At 43.4% G+C, this 17,570-nt stretch overlaps 1 protein-coding gene across 3 annotated transcripts in view; it reads left to right on the top strand.

Moving 5' to 3' along the window:
• Positions 1 to 17,570, top strand: part of LOC136676492 (PDZ domain-containing protein 2-like) — a 124,604-nt gene that overhangs the window by 63,457 nt on the left and 43,577 nt on the right. For 2 of the 3 annotated variants that reach the window (XM_066653564.1, XM_066653565.1), the window contains 3 exons: positions 11,647 to 11,792; positions 14,775 to 14,907; positions 15,248 to 15,418. In XM_066653564.1, the coding sequence (XP_066509661.1) occupies positions 11,647 to 11,792; positions 14,775 to 14,907; positions 15,248 to 15,418 (450 nt within the window). Of the gene's footprint in view, positions 1 to 10,838; positions 10,881 to 11,646; positions 11,793 to 14,774; positions 14,908 to 15,247; positions 15,419 to 17,570 lie in introns of those variants that run through there. The other variant, XM_066653566.1, reaches the window with a different exon arrangement.

The following is a 17,570-nucleotide window of genomic DNA, read 5'->3' as shown; positions in this document are numbered from 1 at the left end:
GCCCTGTGAAGGACTGGCGCTCCCTCCAGGGTGTGTTCCCGCCTTGCGCCCAACGATTCCAGGTAGGCTCTGGACCCATCGCGACTCTGTACTGGATAAGGGTTACAGATAATGAATGAATGAATGGAAACATGTATTTTAACTGTACTCCCAAAGTTCAGCTTTAGAAGTTGGCTGCATTTTTTTCTTTTTAAAATCCAAGTAACTTCAGTTACAGTTCTTGCTGTTTTCAGATGCCTAGGCTTTTCTTTACCTAGCGCCTTCCCATGAGCAGTATCCTGCAAAAGTATCCTATTCCACTGATCCCGAAAACCAGGATGTGTGGTCTTTAGACGATAGCAGATTTGGTTGCCCTCCTATCAGCAGAATTATTAATAATGCAAAAGTACAGTTTGCAGATAGCAGTTTATGCAGCTCCTCTATCTTCCCTGACAGTCTTAAAGAGCAGTGGGTTGATGCTCATGGTGTAATTATGTCGGACCCCGCAGTGTGGCTAAGTGCATGGGTTTCTTGTCTAATGCACCCCTAAGAGAACCTCTGTGGCAGCCCCAGAGCACACAGGCCTTGTGATGTTTGAAAAAGGCTTGATAGCTCAAAATAACCGCTCTGGCTTCTCAGGAAGACGAGTCCATGTGCTAGCGGTTGTTCATCCAGCTCCAAGGGATTGCTCCAGAAGTTCTAGCAGTTTGATCTTGACGAATCGCATGGGGTTTCAAAGGCAAGAAGGTTTCGGTTCTGTGGAAGTCATGCAGCTGAGGCATTTATTTTTTTTGATAAACCACTCTAGAGAACCAGGCCTAGGGTCTGCGTAATCTTATAAATATCTCCTTTTTATTTAGAATGGACAGAATGAAATACAGGTTTCTCATCCACGCTTAGCAAAAGCCCAGCCACAGGCAAAGCTGTCTGGAAGCTCTTGAGCAGGCTTACTTTTTTTGTGAACCTTCTGTGCCTTGTTCTGCTCAAAAAGTGTTTTTTTTTACTTTATTTAGCACTGTAGCTAACAAAACACTTCCTTCAAAAGTTACATAGTGCAATTTCTACACTGCTGATCCCTGAGTAGCAATGACAGAGGTTCATTTCTTCCTACTACAGCTCTGTGGAGCATCACAATGATTTTAAAACTGTAATTTCAATGGAACAGTGCTACCTAGTGTTGCTTTAACCAAGGGAGCTATACTCAGTGACAAGCTAAGAATGTTAAACAAATGTGCAACAGATGAATGGTGATCTCTCCATCCTATTCCTCACCAATGTTTGAGGCTGAATGCAGTCACATCCTCACAACAATGTTCCAACTTCTACTGTAAAACATTCACAGAAGAGTAGAGGTGCCCAGTTATTACGTTTAAAGGGAACGTCTGCGATTGTGGGGAGACGCAGTTCCCTCAGTTTTGTTACATTCAGAAGCTCTGTGTCTTTTAAGGGGGAGTGATTATGTTTGAGGGGAAAGAAATGACTTGTTAGTACGCAGCTGAAGTGTAACTCATCTGTAGGTTTTTATTCACTGTTTGAATTACCACAGAAACTCATTTGTAACGGGAGCTGTTTAGTTTTGTAGCACTCTCTTGAGTTTGGAGACGCTTCCACCTTCAGTACAAAAGTAAGGCAATATTACTCACCTATGGGAGAAGGAAGGCTTTGCAGAGTCCTCTCTGTTGAGAGAGAGAGAGAGAGAGAGAGAAGGGGGGTGTGAGAGAGAGAGAGAGAGAGACTGTGGGGGTGAGAGAGAGAGACTGTGGGGGTGAGAGAGAGAGACTGTGGGGGTGAGAGAGAGACTGACTGTGGGGGGGAGAGAGAGAGAGAGACTGACTGGGGGGAGAGAGAGAGAGAGACTGACTGGGGGGGAGAGAGAGAGAGAGACTGACTGTGGGGTTGAAAGAGAGAGACTGACTGTGGGGGTGAGAGAGAGACTGACTGTGGGGGTGAGAGAGAGAGACTGGCTGTGGGGGTGAGAGAGAGAGACTGGCTGTGGGGGTGAGAGAGATTTTGAAAGAGAGAGAGAGCACGACTGACTGTGGGGTTGAGAGAGAGAGCGACTGACTGGGATTGAGAGAGAGAGCGACTGACGGGTTGAGAGAGGGAGCGACTGACTGTGGGGGTGAGAGAGAAAGACTGGCTGTGAGGGTGAGAGAGATAGATTTTGAAAGAGAGAGAGAGACTGACTGTGGGGGTGAGAGTGAGAGACTGACTGTGGGGGTGAGAGAGAGACTGGGGTTGAGAGAGAGAGCGACTGACTGGGGTTGAGAGAGAGAGCGACTGACTGTGGGGTTGAGAGAGAGAGCGACTGACTGTGGGGTTGAGAGAGAGAGCGACTGACTGTGGGGTTGAGAGAGAGAGCGACTGACTGTGGGGTTGAGAGAGAGCGCGACTGACTGGGGTTGAGAGAGAGAGCGACTGACGGGTTGAGAGAGAGAGCGACTGACTGTGGGGGTGAGAGAGAGAGAGAGAGAGAGAGAGAGAGAGAGAGAGAGAGAGAGAGAGAGAGAGAGAGATTGACGGATGGTGTGAGAGAGAGATTTTGAAATAGAGAGAGAGACTGACTGTGGGGGTGAGAGACAGAGACTGGCTGTGGGGGTGAGAGAGAGGGATTTTGAAAGAGAGAGAAAGACTGGCTGTGGGGGTGAGAGAGATTTTGAAAGAGAGAGAGAGAGCGCGACTGACTGTGGGGTTGAGAGAGAGAGCGACTGACTGTGGGGTTGAGAGAGAGAGCGACTGACTGGGGTTGAGAGAGGGAGCGACTGACTGTGGGGGTGAGGGAGAGAGATTTTGAAAGAGAGAGAGAGACTGACTGTGGGGGTGAGAGAGAGAGACTGACTGTGGGGTTGAGAGAGAGAGCGACTGACTGGGGTTGAGAGAGAGAGCGACTGACTGTGGGGTTGAGAGAGAGAGCGACTGACTGGGGTTGAGAGAGAGAGCGACTGACTGTGGGGGTGAGAGAGAGATTTTGAAAGAGAGAGAGAGACTGGGGGTGAGAGAGAGAGACTGACTGTGGGGGTGAGAGAGAGAGACTGGCTGTGGGGGTGAGAGAGAGAGATTTTGAAAGAGAGAGAGACTGACTGGGGGTGAGAGAGAGAGAGAGAGAGAGAGAGAGAGAGAGAGACTGACTGGGGGTGAGAGAGAGAGACTGACTGTGGGGGTGAGAGAGAGAGACTGACTGGGGGTGAGAGAGAGAGACTGGCTGTGGGGGTGAGAGAGAGAGATTTTGAAAGAGAGAGAAAGACTGACTGTGGGGGTGAGAGAGAAAGAGAGAGAGAGAGAGAGAGACTGACTGTGGGGGTGAGAGAGAGAGATTTTGAAAGAGAGAGAGAGACTGACTGTGGGGGTGAGAGAGAAAGAGAGAGAGAGAGAGAGAGAGAGAGAGAGACTGACTGTGGGGGTGAGAGAGAGATTTTGAAATAGAGAGAGAGACTGACTGTGGGGGTGAGAGAGAGAGAGAGAGAGAGAGAGAGAGAGAGAGAGAGAGAGAGAGAGAGAGAGAGAGAGAGAGAGACTGACTGTGGGGGTGAGAGAGAGATTTTGAAAGAGAGAGAGAGACTGACTGTGGGGGTGAGAGAGATTTTGAGAGAGAGAGAGAGAGAGAGAGAGAGAGAGACTGACTGTGGGGGTGAGAGAGAGAGAGATTTTGAGAGAGAGAGAGAGAGAGAGAGAGAGAGAGAGAGAGAGAGACTGACTGGGGGTGAGAGAGAGAGATTTTGAGAGAGAGAGAGAGAGAGAGAGAGATTGAGTTCATGAGAACTGTCTGAGGGACATTATAAAATTAGTTAGTGTGTGATAGCCTAGCATACCGGACAGAGAGTTTTTTATTTAATTATTTTGTTTTATTTTATTTTTTATTACTCATTTACAGACACCAGGGCTTTGTAAACACATTAGTCCATTTACAGTGCAAACAGACTGGAGAACAGCAAATGGTGAGGAGATATTTTATTTAAATAAATTGATAGTCAGAAAACATGTTATTTCTTACTAATTGAAGGAATAAGATTTAAAAGAGCGTTGGTCCCCCCCCCAACGGTGTTGGGAAACTCTAATAGGCGTCTTGCCTGTGACGTAGACGGTGGACAACAACTCTAGAAGCTGCACTTAATTTAATGCAAAATAACGAAAGGGTGTGTTGTTTTTGGCTGCAATCATTCAATGTACAGTGGGACATCTGTGCACAAATGGCTCATGATCCCAAAATATCCAGAAAATGGACTAAATCTGTCCACTTTAAACGGGCACTTTGGAAAGGACCATCCGCTCACTCCGTTATCTGTAGCTCATTTCACTGGCGCTTTTCCAACAATATGGGCATGTAAGGACACCAACGAAAGGTGTTCAAGAGCCTCTGTAACATGGAGGTAAACAGGGTAAGGACACTCACTTCGCCTGTTTTAGTTGGTGTTAGTTAACGTTAGCTTGACTTGCTAAACTCGGTGGCTCAGATTATACTCGGCTACGTAGCTGCATTACCGAGGTTTATAGTGTCGGATGAATTCGAGTTCGACTTCGATCACATTTACAAGAATAACGGTACCTCTAAATTTGAGTTTAGCTTATTGCTAGGCTATTGTCATGAATAGTGTTGGTTATTTAGCTAGATACTGTCATAACAGTCAGTCATAACGGTGTTTTACCGCGGCGTTGCGAGAATTAACCGTTTTTCCGTTAATTTAATAAAATTGTCAGTTTTAAAGCAAATTAAGCTGCTATTTTCATTTTAATTCATACTTATATCTGTCAGGAACTACAATAATGTGAAATATTCATGGAGGTCCATTATGTGGTGCTTAGCCTTTAAGGTAATTCATTTTTTCAGCACTGTCCTGATATCAAGTGGGAGGCGGAGGAAAGTGTGGTTTCCTACCATCCTCCAGAAGTTACATAATGCACTTTCTTCAGTGCTGAGCCCAGAGTAGCAAAGACAGATTTTCTATTGTCCTTATAACAGCTCAGTGGAGCTTCACAGTGATTTAGAATGAAAAGTAAATTACTACCTGGTGTTTATTTAATTTCAGAAGAAATCTTGTATCAACAGGTGTCTATGAATATTTGGCCATGTCGCCTACAAATGTGACTGTTCATAATTAGATCTATTTATTCACTGCTGTTTAGTTCTAAGTTCTCATTGGTGAGTGCAAACAGAAAGCAGACGTTAAGCCACGTGCTGAGGAAACATGCCTGTAGTTGTGTTTGGGGCATGTGGAAGAGCCTCGTGGGAATGTGGAGAGCGGGAGGGAAGGAGGGAGGGATCCGGCTGGTTAATTTCAGCACACAGGCTTTTGGTGTCAGTGATTCATCCTCGCCGGCAGCCTTTCATTAACAGTTGCCTGTCTTCCCTCTCAGTTCTATAGAAAAGACTAGTGCCAACATGTGGACTCATGCTGGAGGAGTTGGATTGTTTGCTTTTCTGTCAGCAAGTCTAAGTGCCCTGCTCCATGAGCTCTGGCTTTCTCAGGCTCAGCATGCAAAGCAAGGCTTGACTCCAGTGTTGGTTTAAAGTGATATAAAAACAGGGCTCAGAGTTTAAAACAGAGGCCTGCTACACATTTCTGATCATTAGCATCCTGAATAAATAAAGGACTGCTGTGCTTAAAGTAGCACTTTTTTTTTTTTTTAACGAACAGTTCCCTTGTGGACGACAGCAGTGTTCTCCCCCTCTCTAAACAGCCCTGTTCAGAATGTGTGGTTTCAGCACCTGTTTCTTTAAATGATAACGAGCCACTCACTGTTCACCCCAACCCTGAGTGCACAGCAGTGAGGTGTGTGGCGCAGAATCTCTGGTTTTTAGCCGTTTTCGCTTGGTTCTTCGCTCTGTTTTGCTCTGTTTAACCAACAGTTTTGCAGGTCCAATCTGTGATTGGAGACTCAGACGAGGGGGCGGGACCATTCTGAAATGTCTACATAAGAAGCAGTACAAAATCAGAATGCCTCATTTTATCCTAGGCTTTCCAATTTAGCCAGATCACAAATTAAAGACTGTGGTCTTGTTTCGCAGTGTGTGTAGATGTGGTGTCCCCTTTAAATGTGTCACACCCTTGTCCTGTCGTGTCTGTTTTCCCCACCATGTGCTCTCATAGCACATGGCTCTGTTTGTTATTGTCCGTGTCTCCGCCCTCGTCCTCGTCAGTCTCGTTGGTAATCCGTCCTCCTCGTTATCTGTTCCAGGTGTGTCTTGTCTGTGTCATGTATTTAAGTTCCCTTGTGTCACTTCCTGTTTGTCGGTTATTTGTATTGTTGAGCTTCATGGTTTCCATGGTTTCTTCGTTTCGTTTGGTCCTCGCTTCATTTCCTCTGTCATCATTTAACCCGAAGTTTATCTGTTTCTGCTTTTCCTCGTTTTGTTTTTGCTCAAGTCTCTGTCTTAGTTTCGTTATATTTTGTTAACAAAGTTACTGTGTTTTAACGTGGCCCTGTGAAGGACTGGTGCCCCCTCCAGGGTGTGTTCCCGCCTTGCGCCCAATGATTCCAGGTAGGCTTTGGACTGAATTGGGTAAGAGCTTACAGATAATGAATGAATGAATGTTTTAACGTGCGCGTCCGCCTCCGTCAGTCCGCCCCGCGATTCCTGACAAAACGTGTCCTATCTCAGCCCCTTTAGGACGTGTTAAAAGCATCAGTTTCCGAGTTTAAAAAAAAAACAAGAAGGAAGTTAATATGATCTCAAGAACTTAGCTTTTAGTCGAAACCAAACTAAACCCAATCAAACCAGTTCTAGATAGAGTTCTGAGGATGTTATTTCAGCAAATGACAGTTGTGCATCTATCAGCTAGACAGCTCACTCATGTGCCAGTAAAAGTGAGTACATCACTGAGCTTTCTCAGGCTCTGCTTTATCAAAACAGGGTTTGACGCTAACGTTTTGGCATGCAACAGTTATAAAGAATACACTGAGACGTAAATCAACACAGCGTAGTTGTGCGGATGACATTAGATCTCATCCGCTGGTGGTTAAGCACTGTACTGTGCTGCATGATATCAACAACCTGCTTATTTTTAGACCGATCTCTCCCAATAATTGTGTTTTGAAGATTCACGGGCCTCTATTTTCAGCATTACCATGAGCAAGGCTTTGATCCCGCTCTGCTAAAAATAGACCTGCGGATCATCGTAATCCACAAATTTTACCTGAACGTGCCTCTCTTATGAGAATCTTTTAGGAATAAATGTTCCTTCTTTGAAAAGTTAGCGTACTTTGAAGTAGTCTGAGATATTTATATTTCTTTCTTGATGTTCTGCTGCATATTTATTAAAGATGAATGTTGGATTTTAGCTTAATATTCCAGTGGGTAGTTTAGCGGTTTATTATTGCTGGTCGTGGCCGCCTTATTTCCCTTCGTCTTCTTAGTGTCAGCCGTGAAAAGGAGATGATAAGAGTGGGATTTACAAGGGAGTGTTGAAACCCTCCCCCGTTCTGTCTTGTAACTGAGCATTTTATGAGTAGATTAGCATTCTCCCTTCCTTTCATGTGTCCAGGCCAGGTCACGCCTCCAGATTAATGGGTAAAGGGTGAGGAGCATGATGGAGATTACAGCACAAGTGCACACTGACGCTGTCTACTCTACACACCTAAAGAGGATGATTCTTCAAGGGATCTTTAGTAAAGAATATGGTTCTACATAGAACCCTATTCACGAGAATAACCTTTTGCATGGTTAAATGGTTCTTTGCATTGTGAAGGGGTTCTTCAACTTGATGGTGAATGTGCTATATTTGGTTCTGTATCATTTTTAAGTGTCTAGGCAACAGTGAATATTATTAATGTATTAATATGGATATGGTCTCCTTATGCTGCACTAACAACTCTGTGGATGCTTAAAGGCAATGTTGATGATTCTGGAGGACTAGTCTTCTCACAGCATAAACTCCCCCTTGTGTTTGTTTTCTATTCTTCATGTTTTAAGTGGAACAGTGAGTTTAAGCAGGTAGCTGACGGTATCTTGTTTAACTTGTCTGTAAATTAGCTCTGGGCTTTATATTGGTTCATTCTGTATTCTGTTTATAGTTCGTCCTATGGCCTCTCTCTCTCTGTCTGTCTGTCTCGCTCTCTGTCTGTCTCTCGCTCTGTCTGTCTGTCTCGCTCTCTATCTCTCTGTCTGTCTCGCTCTCTGTCTGTCTGTCTTTCTCTCTCTCTCTCTCTGTACCTCTCTCCATCTGTCTCTCTCTCACTCTCTGTATCTCTCTCTCTGTCTGTCTCTAACTCTCTGTATCTCTCTCACTCTCTCTGTATCTCTTACTCTCTCTCTCTCTCTCTCTCTGTGTACTCCTCTCACACTCTGTATCTCTCTCTGTCTGTCTCTCTCACTCTCTGTATCTCTTTGTATCTCTCTGTCTCACTCTCTTTCTCAAACCTGCGTGTGCCGTTGCCGTGAAAACACACACAGCAACACTCATTTTTTTAAATTACCACAGAAACTCATTCGTAACCCGAGCTGTTTAATTCAGTAGCACTTCATGGAACGTTAGCCGTCTGAGTCAGTTCCACCGTAGGTAATACGCCTGAAACAGCAGAAATAAGTCAATGTTACCCAAATATGGAGCAGGAATAAAGCAACACCCTCAACCCCTTTCATGCTTTTCATCATTTGGAGGTCCTCACGCCTCCAGATTCCATTTATCGGCTTCGGTTCAGCCAGAGATACCCGAGCCATCTCAGACTGAGCCTTTAGTTTTATTTCCCATTCACAGAGCCAGGGCTTTGTATAAACACCAGACATTTTCCATCATGCAAACAGACCGGAGAGCTAGCAAATGAGGTGGAAACATTCTCTGATTGATAAAAAGTGTATTGGATTGAAACGCTTTGATCACTAGATGTTGGAACATTTGCTGTGAGAATTTGTTGGTATTCAGCCACGTAAACATCAGTAAGATCAGTCTGCAATCAGCTCTGTCAGTCATGTGTAGCTACCTCAAGATGTCCTATTTCATCCCAAGCTTATGCATGGGCGTTTATACACGCAGTCCTCACTGGGTGCACCTCAGAATAACTGAATTATTTAATTATAACCAAAGGTTTGGTCATAAAGTATATGAAGAAATGCGGAGTATGCAGGTCTAATAATTTCTCTGTGGAAAACCTTTCCTCGTCTCGAATGTTCCTCTCCTCCCAGTGACAGTAATGGTAGCAGACACTGAGATTAATAAAGCCCTTGGTCTCCAGTATCTGTCAAAGGCAGGTGCTCTCCTAAAACTCTCACTCCTTATTTATAGAGCTCTCCAAAGTGGAAGACGCCTGGATAAAAAACTCCCAGACTCTACCAAGTGGGATGGAAAACACATCAGTTTGCTTTCTTTCCAATCACCTTGAATTTCTCTTTGGCGACGAGGTCTCCTTTTTTTAGGGCGCTGCAGTAGCAGACGAGCTTTCGGCAGACGGCGATGTTTTTGCTGATGAGCGGTAATTGGGGAAGTGGGAGTTTGGTTTCTGTCAGAAATGTTGTTAGTACTTCCTCGCGCATGAGCCATCGCCAGAGCAGAGGAACACTGACAGCCATAATCTAATTGAAGCCCACAAAACAGCTGGTGCTTGGGGGATCTGGGTTTTGGTTTGAGTGTTATGTAATAGTATCTCATCCTGATTATACCTCCCTCAGACAAAGCTTTTGCAATGGGTGATTTCAGCACAGTTTCACATGGAGTTACAACATTGATTTCACTGCATTGCTTTGGAATTGTTGGAGTAGAATTTACACTGTAACTGTTGATGATATTAATAAAAAAAATAAAAAAAAATTCTGAGGATGTTTCCTCATTATTGTGCTGTGTATTGTGCTCTGGAAGCATGTCTGATGAGTTTACAAAGCCCTAGTGTCAATAAACTGTTAAAGGCTAAGCAGCACTTAATGGACCTCCATGAATATTTCACATTTTTGTAGTTCCTGACATATATAAGTATGAATTAAAATGAAAATAGCAGCTTAATTTGCTTTAAAACTGACAATTTTATTAAACTGACGGAAAAACCCGAGCTCGCTACGGAAATTCTTGAACGCAACCATGTAACGGTAAAACACCGTTATGACTGACTGTTATGACAGTATCTCGCTAGCTAAATAACCAACATTATTCATGACAATAACCTAGCAATTAGATAAACTCAAATTTAGAGGTACCGTTATTCTTGTACATGTGATCGAAGTCGAACTCGAATTCATCCGACACTATAAACCTCCGTAAAGCAGCTACGTAGCCGAGTATAATCTGAGCCACCGAGTTTAGCGAGTCAAGCTAACGTTAACTAACACCAACTAAAACAGGTGAAGTAAGTGTCCTTACCCTGTTTACCTCCATGTTACAGAGGCTCTTGAACACCTTTCGTTGGTGTCCTTACATGCCCATATTGTTGGAAAAGCGCCAGTGAAATGAGCTACAGATAACGGAGTGAGCGGATGGTCCTTTCCAAAGTGCCCGTTTAAAGTTGACAAATTTAGTCCATTTTCTGGATATTTTGGGATCTTTGGGCCATTTGTGCACAGATGTCCCACTGTACATTGAATGATTGCAGCCAAAAACAACACACCTTTTCGTCATTTTGCATTAAATTAAGTGCAACTTCTAGAGTTGTTGTCCACCATCTACGTCACAGGCAAGACGCCTATTAGAGTTTCCGAACACCGTTGGGGGGGGACCAACAGTCTTTTAAACCTTATTCCTTGAATTAGTAAGAAATAACATGTTTTCTGACTATCAATAAACACAAGTTAGGAACTCAAATTCCACTGTATTTATTTGTTTGACACTTTCATATCGCTGCTGCTTAGCCTTTAAAAACATAACCCAAAAAACAAAGGGGCTTGGTCCAGTTCTTCTGGAGGTGTTTCAGTGGGACGGCGAGTCTGCCAAAGATTGAAAATCATGAAGAGATAAGGATGTTAGCTTGTTCCTGGTAAATAGGTGGGTAATATTATCTTATTTGGCTGTTTCAGACTACTAAAGTGGAACTGTATCTAAATTCAGGAGAACACTGAATTTAGCGTCATGAAAGTAAACACAGACTGTAAGTGCTACAAATCTAAGCAACTCCAGTTACAAATGAGTTCCTGTGGTAATTCAAACAGTGAATAAAAACTAACAGACGAGTTACATTTCAAACAACATCCTTTTTTTCTTCTTTAAACATTCCACCTTAAAAGACGTTGAGCTGCTGAATGTAAACAAACCTGAGAGAACATAATTTCCCCAGAATCATCAATGCTGCCTTTAACACGGTAAATGACAAGTTCTTACCAAGAACTCTAACATCTCCAAATGCAGTATTTTACTGCCTTATCTACATAGGAATCAGCTTATAGCTAATATTATGGGTATGGGGTAGGCTTTGACTCAGCAAATATGTCCTTCAACTGCACCTGCCTTTGCTCATTTTTGCACAAGATTGAAAAGTGAGAAACTGAAGCACAGTGTAAATATTAAACTTTCTGTATTTTGACCAATTGTCTGTGTTTTTGAATTTTTGAACATTGATGTTAATGTTGTATCTGGTGTTGTAAAGTTAAGCTACTGATTTAGAGAAAGAAGTTGATGTTACTTAAATAAATTAAAGAAATTCCCCTTCGTCTGAAATGGGGAATGATAGAAAAAGTTTGAGAACCACCGGTGTAGAGTGATGTTCCTGCCTGAGCTGGGTCCCACCCTCTCATGCTCTCTCCCTCTCTTTCAGCCGAGGGAGGGCAGTCGTATCTGGAAGATGCACATGGTGAAAGGTCAGGATGGACTAGGGATCCAAATCACCGGTGGCCGAGGCTCTAAACGCTCTCCGCATGGCATCATCGTGGCCCACGTAGAGGAGGGAGGAGCTGCTCAAAGGTAATACCCTGCTCTCCGTACTTAAGTGGCTATCACATGCTGTCGTGGCAACCATGGGCGCCCTGGCGACAAGCTTCATCAGCGTCTCATCCATATGCAGAGCATCGCGGTGACTCGAGCACTCTCCACGCCGCTCATTAATCTTCAAAGCCTCTGTAACATCCACACTTAGGCCAGTTCCAAACGTGCAACAGCATCAGTTCATCAACACTTGCTTAACTGCACTGTTGATTACAGTCCGAGGACAAACTGTTGGAGTGGTATTATTTATTACTGGCTTGTGGAATAATCAGCGTACAGGCTTTTCAGCTGTGTTTAATTCAAGTGTCAGTTCAGGATTTCCAGACAGGCTTCAGTACACAATTTTACACATGTATAGGCTAACTGACCCAAGCCCAGATTCTTCAGGTAGTGGTCAAAGTGATCCCACCACATTGTGGTTCAACTGATTTTTTTTTTTAATGGTGGAAGAATTATACTGTTGTCCTTAAAGGAACACCAGGAAAGATTTAGTGTTTGTTCCTGGGCTTCCCCTAGAGTTGCAGGGTTGAATTCACTTTTCCATAACTGTCGTGGTTTCCGACCCTCCAAAAGTTACATAGTGCATTTTCTGCGGTGCTTTTTTCTGAGGATTACAACGTAGAGGATCATTACAGTGATTTAGAAGATGTGCTTTTAAGGTAAACATACTACGTAGTGTTCCTTTAACTCACATTTAAGGTACATTTCATATACAGTTATTTATATATTTTATTTTATATAAGTTTGGGGACTGTCTGTGAGGAGTGTGGTGTGTTCTCCCTGTGTCTGCGTGGGTTTCCTCCGGGTGACTGTCTGTGAGGAGTGTGGTGTGTTCTCCCTGTGTCTGTGTGGGTTTCCTCCGGGTGACTGTCTATGAGGAGTGTGGTGTGTTCTCCCTGTGTCTGAATGAATGAATGAATCCATTACCTAGTTTTAGTGGTGAATAAATAATGATTTTAAATAATTTGTGTTGTGGATTTTACAAACTCATGCAAATCAAGGAGAATCTGAACAAAACACTGTTCTTCAAACTCACTCTCACCTACTGCTTTATAGAAAAAAAAATCTTATTTCTTATTTGTTTTATATTGTTATTTGTTTGTATTTACTGTGATTATATATAACTTTATACAAACACAGCGCTCACTGAGAAGGCATTAGTTTAAATACATATCATTAGCCCAGGGCTGGAGGAATGACCCTGGGCTTTTTTTTTTAAAGCTTGTTATTTGATTCTTACCAGTTTCTAACAGGGTTCAACTTTTGTACAGTTCAGTGTCGTATCAGATAATAGCAATATTAGATTATCCTGCATTTTTGTACTAACACAAAAATGTCGCACCGCACTAATAGGCAGCAACCAGTGAGAAATATTAAATTGTGGGGAACTCCTGTTTCCCTTGAGTTTCTGTACCCCATATTTTCTCCCTCACTCTGCCAACATCTTGCCGGCTATGCCTCAACACACACTGTGTTTTAAAGCGGTAACACTGTAGGGAATTTGCTGACTTGCTTCTTTCTGCGAATCATTAAACCACACATTGGCAGAAACTTGCAGAAGTACAACAAATGAATGGTAATGAGCCAAGCACTGAGCTAGATTACGATCACTTGTCTCCAAACATTTGAATTTGACACCCCCCCCCCCCCCCCCCCCAGGTGATATTCTTAAGTTAAGGAGGAAAATGAGGGTTTGCGGTTCTTTTCTCAGGATTATTTTACAAGCCTCAGGATTTCTGTTTGCTCAGGGTCTTTCTGAAGACAATATATGCAGCCCCTTCAGAGCCCGCACAGTGAGGGTGGGTCATTTCTACTGAGGTCTTCCAGGACTGACGTGCCCCGGCCTCATTTTTAGAAATGATCATTAAAGTTTGAGATGGATGATTATAGGGAACCACAGCCCAGTGGAAACAATAACAGTACAGGCTTCATCCACCTACATATTTTGTATTGTTTTGGAGGTTTTTAAAGAAAACAGAAACACAAGTCCTATGCGTGCAACTAATCACTGCTGTTTAAATCTGAGCTTGTTCAAGGGCATACATCTTCTTGTAACAGTCCGTGATGTCTGTTCCAGTGAAGGTTTGCGTGGGTTTCCTCCAGGTGACTGTCTGTGAGGAGTGTGGTGTGTTCTCCCTGTGTCTGCGTGGGTTTCCTCTGGGTGACTGTCTGTGAGGAGTGTGGTGTGTTCTCCCTGCGTCTGTGTGGGTTTCCTCCGGGTGCTCCGGATTCCTCCCGCGCTCCAAAAACACATGTTGGTTGGTGGATTGGCGACTCAAAATTGTCCGTAGGTGTGAGTGTGTGAGTGAATGTGTGTCACCCTGTGAAGGACTGGCACCCCCTCCAGGGTGTATTCCTGCCTTGCGCCCAATGACTCCAGGTAGGCTTTGGACCCACCGTGACCCTGAACTGGATAAGTGCTTACAGATGATGAATGAATGAATGACATAAAGGTTGTGTACGTCTGGTATAGTGTTTCATTGTGGGAGTTTACATTGCATTCTCAGTTCTCCACTCATCTTTTACTAGTTTAATTTCAGTAAGTAACACACTGTTAACTTGTTAACAAGCTGTCAGCTACCATAGAATTTTAAAAGCCTGGAATACTGATGTTTATAGCCGTGTAAAAGCTTACACAATTCTTTTTTCACAATTTACTAAACAGAGCAGGGGCTCCTTTGACCCCAGAGTGTTACTAGCCAGTGCGGATGTCTCTTAGCTTGCATCAAACATCTGGAGGGTCCACTTAAGTCATGTTGACCCCTCTAATGGAGCTGTGTGAGCAGCAGTACTAAAATAAGGAGGTGCCTTCACACTCCCAGTTTATTGGCATCATTTATGGCTAATGGGTAGAATTGGGAATGAACAAATTTGAGGAGAAAATTGGAGATAAAAACGCAGAGTGGTGTTCAGGACTTTTCTCTTTATACATCAGATGTTTTATTGCCTTTCTTTCCAAAGGGATGGACGACTGAAGGCAGGTGATGAGCTGCTGATGATAAACGGCCACTCACTGGTGGGTCTCTCTCATCAGGAGGCTGTGGCGGTCCTCCGTTCTACTGCGGGTCTGGTCCAGCTGGTGGTGGCTAGCAGGGTATGGAAAAACATACTAATTAAACTGTGACTATTTATCTATAGGACACCAAGCACCAAGCCATTTTTCCAGCTGTATGTTCCCAGCTTCAATCCACAATCCACTGTCTGTTATTTTTAAGGAGTTTTGCCCATTAAATATTTGTTCCCCTGCAATCCAAGTGTCCTGCTGCCGAGCATAAGCCTGTGAGGCCTCTGAAAAATTGAAGAGGGGGAAACCTTAATGCGCTCGCCGTGTGGCTTTCTTAGATAAAGTTAAAAATAAACGCAGGCTCCTTTTAAACGGCGCTCACTCACTCTGTTTATTTCCTCCCGGCTTGGTGTGTTCTTCACTGTGCCAGGACGAATCTGAGGTGGATTTCCACAAGTACCCATCCACCAGCCTGCCAGACTTGGTGAGCACATGCTCGGACCAGGATGCCCTGCCCTCCCCTGGGGAGGAGAAGGAGAACATGGAGCCGGATGTAGAGGACGTGAGGGGCAGCAGCCTCTCTCTGCCCACCCAGGACTCTGTAAGTACACCAGTCGCTTTATCACCCTCGCTATCTCTCGCTTTCATATCGCCCATCCTCCCTTTACTCTGCCTCTTACTTACAAATGACATTTACAGCTTAGTGGAAACGACTCAGTTGAAGACCGTCTCACATCCTGTTTCGTACAAATAGGTTAGGCTCCAAAATTCAATTGAATTGAGATGTTGCTACTTAGAAAACAAAAATGAAGCATAATACAGAATTAAGTCATAGAATTGGTGCAGATGTTTGTGTTGTCTCTGTGGGATTCTTTATGTAGACGTTTAATCACTGACAGATACTTCTTCAGTAGTCAGCCTCCAATTATTTACATTCAAATAATTAAATAGATATATGCAAAATGGTCATAAATTTGTTTGTACGGTTTTCCTGATCATTCTTCTCAAGATTGTAGCAGGTTTGTACTTTTCTCTACTCTAGGCACAACCTCTAAATTTCGGAGAAGGTTCAGCACTTGTTATTGGAACATTGCTGTGACAATTCGATGACATTTAGCCAAAGGTGAGGTCAGGTACTGGTATTGGATAATGATCAGGTGTCAGGTACTGATTGGATAGTTAGTTCTAGTTTACTAACATCACACCAACTCATCCCAAAGGTATTGTGTTGAGCGCAATCACTCCTTTGCTTCTCATTCTGTTGGAGATTGTACAAGCATTATTCAAAGTTAAACACTGGTATTAGTGGATACACATATGTTCCTCTTAATGTTCGATCACACGGTCTGACATTGACATATGGCATGTGTAAGTGTGGAGAGGGGGTGGTGGTGAATAAATGTGTTACTGGGTTATTTTTATATCGTCGCTGCACATAAGCACTTTTGAGAGTCGATCTGGATAAGAACGCCTTCCAAATGCAGTAAAATGTAAAAATCTTGCCTAAATAAATTTTATCACAAGTGGCAATTATTGGGGTCCAAGCACTGTCCTTTATTATGGAGTAATTAGAACCAAAAAGATGGGCAAATTATTTAGATTAGCTTAGATCTATATGTAATAGATGTGGGATTGGGGCGGCACGGTGGTTTGGTGCTGAGCAGGTTCGCCTCTCAGAGCTGGGTTCTATCTGGGTGGAGTTTCCATGTTCTCCCCGTGTCTGCGTGGGTTTCCTCCAGGGTCTTAGTTTCCTCCCACAGCTGTCCAAAGAAAAACCTGTTTATTCAAAATATTGACTCTACAGGTGCAGGAAAGACCTTCTTTACCTTCAGTGGAGGTCAGTTATATAAAGATTTGATTATGGAGCATGTCTATTGGTCCATTCATCATGAAATCTTCACACAGTGTGAAGGATAGGTGCTGTATTCAAATGATATAGTCTACAGAAATGGAGATAGTCACTTCCCCAAAAAAACGATGTTTTTGAGTAAGTATGTGATCTGGATTACTTGGAATAGATGAGGGCTGTGGAAAGATCTGTCATAGCTAATGGATGGTGCTTTCTAACATAAATGGAAAATATCCTATATTGCTTGTATCTGCCAAGAATAAAGACTTCCATTATTCATCTACACTTTCATCCTCCTCAGCATGTTGTTGCTGAGGCACAGGCGGTCGTTCTAAATAGGCCAGTGAAGTTTTCTGTTTATCGGTTTGCCTCTTTTTCATCTGTGTCCTGGGGGCTCGTTCCTGTTCTTGCGGTTTATTTTGTTGTTTTTCTGCAATGTATTTTTTCGCCGCCGTTTACTGAACATTCAAAGCCAAAGCATTTGCTCAGATGCATCGCAGATAAGAAATAATTCATTTGCTTTGAGCAAGCAGAGACGCATCAGCTGAGTGCTGTCAGATGCTGTTAGAGTTTAACCGAGCCATGGCTTGATGGAGTTGTTCTCGGTTGATGATCGGCAGTGACGCAGCTGAATAGTGAACACTCAAAAATTAGTGGTAAGTAGCTGTAGTTGGTTTCTCGAATTTGAGAAAGGAATGTCAACAGTGCTGTGTTTCAGAGTCTCTTTGGTGTAGAATAAAATGGGTCACCATCTCCCCCCACCCTTTTCTCTAACCACCATCACTACCAGCCACTTCCAACAGTTTCTCACTGTGCATTCTTGCTTGCAGTGGAATAAAAAAATTAAAAAAAATGCGCTCTCCTTTCCCACCATCAAATTACATTAGCATTCCCGAGCTCCTGC

Source organism: Hoplias malabaricus, chromosome X2 (assembly GCF_029633855.1).
Source record: "Hoplias malabaricus isolate fHopMal1 chromosome X2, fHopMal1.hap1, whole genome shotgun sequence".
Classification (NCBI taxonomy): domain Eukaryota; kingdom Metazoa; phylum Chordata; class Actinopteri; order Characiformes; family Erythrinidae; genus Hoplias; species Hoplias malabaricus.
The sequence above is the reverse complement of the archived record's forward strand: the minus strand, read 5'-3'. Positions and strand labels throughout refer to the sequence as shown.